Here is a 3,704-nt window from a genome sequence, read left to right as displayed (position 1 = left end):
TCAGAGGAAAGAAGATTATTCAAGGCTTACAAAAAAAATCCAGAATTCTCGTATGTCACCAATGTGTAGTATTCCATTCCATTCATCAATTTTGTCCACCAACTACTAGCCAACATTCCATAATTTGAACTAATTTTTGACAAGCCACATTATAATTAATCTCATCGAATTGAGCAACAATACAAAAGACATTGAATAATTATTAATTTTTTTGTAAAAAAGTTTTTGCGTAGTAGGTTACCTATAATTTCCCCAAATGGAAAAGTAATTAATTCTTAGCTAGAAGTAGGTTAACTTACGTGAGTACATAGGAAAATTAATGCGTTGAACTTCAACCGTTCACTACCTGCCCAACTTTTTGAATATGCATTTAATGAATTTTGCTGCCGACCTTTTCTTATTTTTTTTCCTCATTCAGATCCATTTTTTTAAATTTATATAATCTAATAGTATCTATTTTTATTCCAAGAGAATTTGCTGCTTAGATGGACGATTCAATCATAAATTTGATAGTATTTGGAGTTGTATCATGGACAACATTATTTTTATTAACAAGAAAATTGTTCCCAAATCGTTCTTTTGATTTTTGTAACCGTTTGGTTTCTACATTTCATGCAATTTTAGCAGTAACTTTGGCTTCAATCTCTGTTCAAGATTGGACTTGTCCACTTTGTCCTTTAGCTTCAAGATCTTCTCACAAGCAGGTATCAATTTACGTGATATTTTTTTCTTTTCAGTCAAGTTAAAAAAATGTCATTTTTGTATATTCAGTAACAATTTCATTTTAAATCTCTCATTTTATGATGATTTAATATCGATGTTTTATTTTATGGCATGTATTTCAAAAGTCTTTATTATTGTCTTAAACTTGTTTTCAGGTTAAATATCTTTATATAAATGGAAATAGAGGAAATAAATTTATTTTTATTTTTCTCAAGAATATGGCCAAATTAATTTTGCTCTAATGGTGATTTTTGATAAAAACTAATGAACAGATGAAGGCATTGGCAGTGACAGTGGCATACCTTATTTATGATTTTGTATGTTGTCTTTTTGACAAGCAAGTGAAGATTGATAACTTGATACATCATTTGGTGAGTGTTGTTGGACTTGGAGCTGGCCTTGCCTATGAATGGGTAAGTAAGATCCTCTATGAAACTAGTTTGATTAAGCACCAAATAAATAAATAAAATTTTTAAATCTCATAACATTAAATATCTTTTAATAGTTGTGTGACTATGATAAAACCCTGTTAATAAGGCTAGAATTGAAAATTTTAGTTAAAGTTAAAGCTATCCATATTATAACCTGAAAATAAGAATGTTTGGTTTGAGATATTAGATAATTCGGAGATTATTTTATCTCATCTTTTGTACGAAAATAATGAAATTAGCTATTCCATATAAAAGGTGATCAAGACAACTAATCTCATAGGATATCCCTATTTACCCCATTCCACGTCGTAGCAAATCAATGACTTCTAATTGTGTATTTTTTTTTTTATATTAACAGTGTATATAAATTATAAATTCTTACTTATTGTAACTAAAAAAATGTTTGTGGTAGGCAGTGTGGTTCAGAAATGGTAGCAGCATTGTGTGTGACAGAGATTTCAAGTCCATTTTTACACATGAGGGAGATTCTCAAAGAGCTTGGATATAAAGATACTGACCTTAATCTTGCAGCCGATGTTAGCTTCTCATATTCTTATTTATTTCCTTTCCAATTTAAAGAAAAAAAAAATCCCTGTTAATAAATTACATTTTAAATAATGATTAGTTTAGTTGACATAGAATTTAAGTTATAATTAATTTATGGTTGATCTGTTTTACAGGTCTTATTTGCAATAATTTTTAGTTGTGCTAGGATGATAGGGGGACCATATCTAACTTATGTCACTCTTTCTGCTGATAATCCAATCCTCATTAAGGTAATTAACTTTCAAATATTTAATTATGTATTAATACACAATTCTTTTACTTTAACAAAATTTCATTTCAAAATATATATAGCAAATTGATGACATATTATTTGTATGATTTTTCAGGCAATGGCTTTAGGACTGCAACTTGTTAGTGCTTTTTGGTTCTATAAGATTGCTAGGATGATCATGTACAAATTTTCTAGGAGAAATAAAGCTAAAACTGCTCATTCAAATAGGTAATTTGCTCATAATTTGTATGAAAGAACGAATATAAATTATTGCGTATCGAGAATGAATTAAAGTAATTTGCTCATAATTTGTATGAAAGAACAAATATAAATTATTGCGTATCGAGAATGAATTAAAAGGTCTTTTTTCGATTTATACAGGTACTTCATTTAGTTGTCAATAATATAAGCGCAAATCATGAGAAATAATAATCTAAATGTATAAAAAAGCTTACTTTATTTTGGAATATATATAATCAAGAAAATAAATACCTCGCCATGCTGATTGAAACCCACATAGTTTGCTGACCATCGTTGCCATGTGTGACAAATGATGTGTGATTTTACTACTTATAAGTTATTTATATATAATAACTACAAGAAAATGCCTATTTTGTGATTGTGATTAATTTGTAGCAGTTTTCGATCCCCCTCAAATGAATCCAGGCTGCCCAACTGGATTAGCTGTTGGACATCATGAGCTCACATGTTGTGTATCGATTATAAGAAACTCCAGTTATGCATTTTTATGTACATTCTTCATATATTATGGTTGTTTTTAAGTATGCTATGTTATGTATATGTTTATGTAAGATTTCTGAAATAGACTTATCTATATATATGCTTTTGAAAGAAGATTTTGAATGGTATTTAGATATGAACTCCAATTGTTTTCTCTTCAAGCTCTCTCACTATGTATATGATTTTTGAAAATCTTATTTCACTGTCCTCGTTATACCATTTTCATGATTATGCTAGTGTTTCTTACTTACTCAGTACATTCTACTTACTGACGCATACTTTTTTTGCGTTGCATCCTTTTATAATGTAGTTTTTGACACCCGTTCTCAAACTCGTTGCAAGTGAGGTGCAGTGATTCCAATCAGTAGATGGCGAGCCTTTATTATTCGAGGGCAAATCTATTCAGAGTTTCTAGTTTATACTTTTCTTATCTATTGTTTAGAGTAGCTTAGGATTTGTCTTAGCTGCTCATCAATATTAATAGAGGCTTCATACACAGTCAATCAATAGTTATATTAATTTTCCAAATAAATATATATCTCCGTCACAGTATCTTTTTAGTATTTGTGTATGTTATATGAGTTCATCACATGTATTAGCTTGCACACTTCTTTTCTTTTTGAGTTTGTATGTTTCATTCTAGGCCAAGGGTTAACTTGGGGCCACTCGTGGTTTCAAGTCCGTGTTATGTTCAAGGTGTAGATTTGGAACGTGAAAAATTTTGGTATCAGAGCACAGAGCTCAAGTGTCTTAGGGTGTCTATGAAGTCGTGTCTGTAGGATCTTATTTATGGTTGTGAGGGCCCCACTTCTATAAATGAGGGACTATGAGCATTTAAGAAAAAATTCTCTTCTTTCAAATCCTAGATCGTGCAATAAAGTTGTCCACTGCTCAAATTCATTCGACTACTCCTTATACTCAAGGTGGTTGGAACAGTAAAGCTCAGATACCTATTGATTGGTTACTCTCCGATAAAGTTTTCTAAAATGTAAAGAGACTACACTAGACTTGAGAAGAGTAGATTAGTGTGC

General features: G+C 30.3%; 1 protein-coding gene across 1 annotated transcript; it reads left to right on the top strand.

Moving 5' to 3' along the window:
- Positions 1-442: 442 nt before the first annotated feature.
- Positions 443-3,193, top strand: LOC129903231 (uncharacterized). Its single transcript, XM_055978736.1, has 6 exons — positions 443-704; positions 996-1,136; positions 1,571-1,690; positions 1,835-1,930; positions 2,048-2,160; positions 2,984-3,193. Exons 1-6 carry the CDS (start codon positions 486-488, stop codon positions 2,988-2,990), a joined length of 696 nt encoding a protein of 231 aa, XP_055834711.1. The 5' UTR covers positions 443-485; the 3' UTR covers positions 2,991-3,193.
- The last annotated feature ends 511 nt before the right edge of the window (positions 3,194-3,704 follow it).

This window comes from Solanum dulcamara, chromosome 9, assembly GCF_947179165.1.
Source record: "Solanum dulcamara chromosome 9, daSolDulc1.2, whole genome shotgun sequence".
Classification (NCBI taxonomy): domain Eukaryota; kingdom Viridiplantae; phylum Streptophyta; class Magnoliopsida; order Solanales; family Solanaceae; genus Solanum; species Solanum dulcamara.
Note: the sequence above shows the minus strand (reverse complement) of the source record. Positions and strands in the feature narration are given on the sequence as shown.

Bases quoted from the DNA above. Each gene is read 5' to 3' on its own strand.
- LOC129903231 (XM_055978736.1), top strand. From the start codon at position 486: ATGGACGATTCAATCATAAATTTGATAGTATTTGGAGTTGTATCATGG. The intron at 1,137-1,570 runs GTAAGTAAGATC...TGTGGTAGGCAG, and splicing joins CTGGCCTTGCCTATGAATGG to TGTGGTTCAGAAATGGTAGC. The intron at 1,931-2,047 runs GTAATTAACTTT...ATGATTTTTCAG, and splicing joins ATAATCCAATCCTCATTAAG to GCAATGGCTTTAGGACTGCA.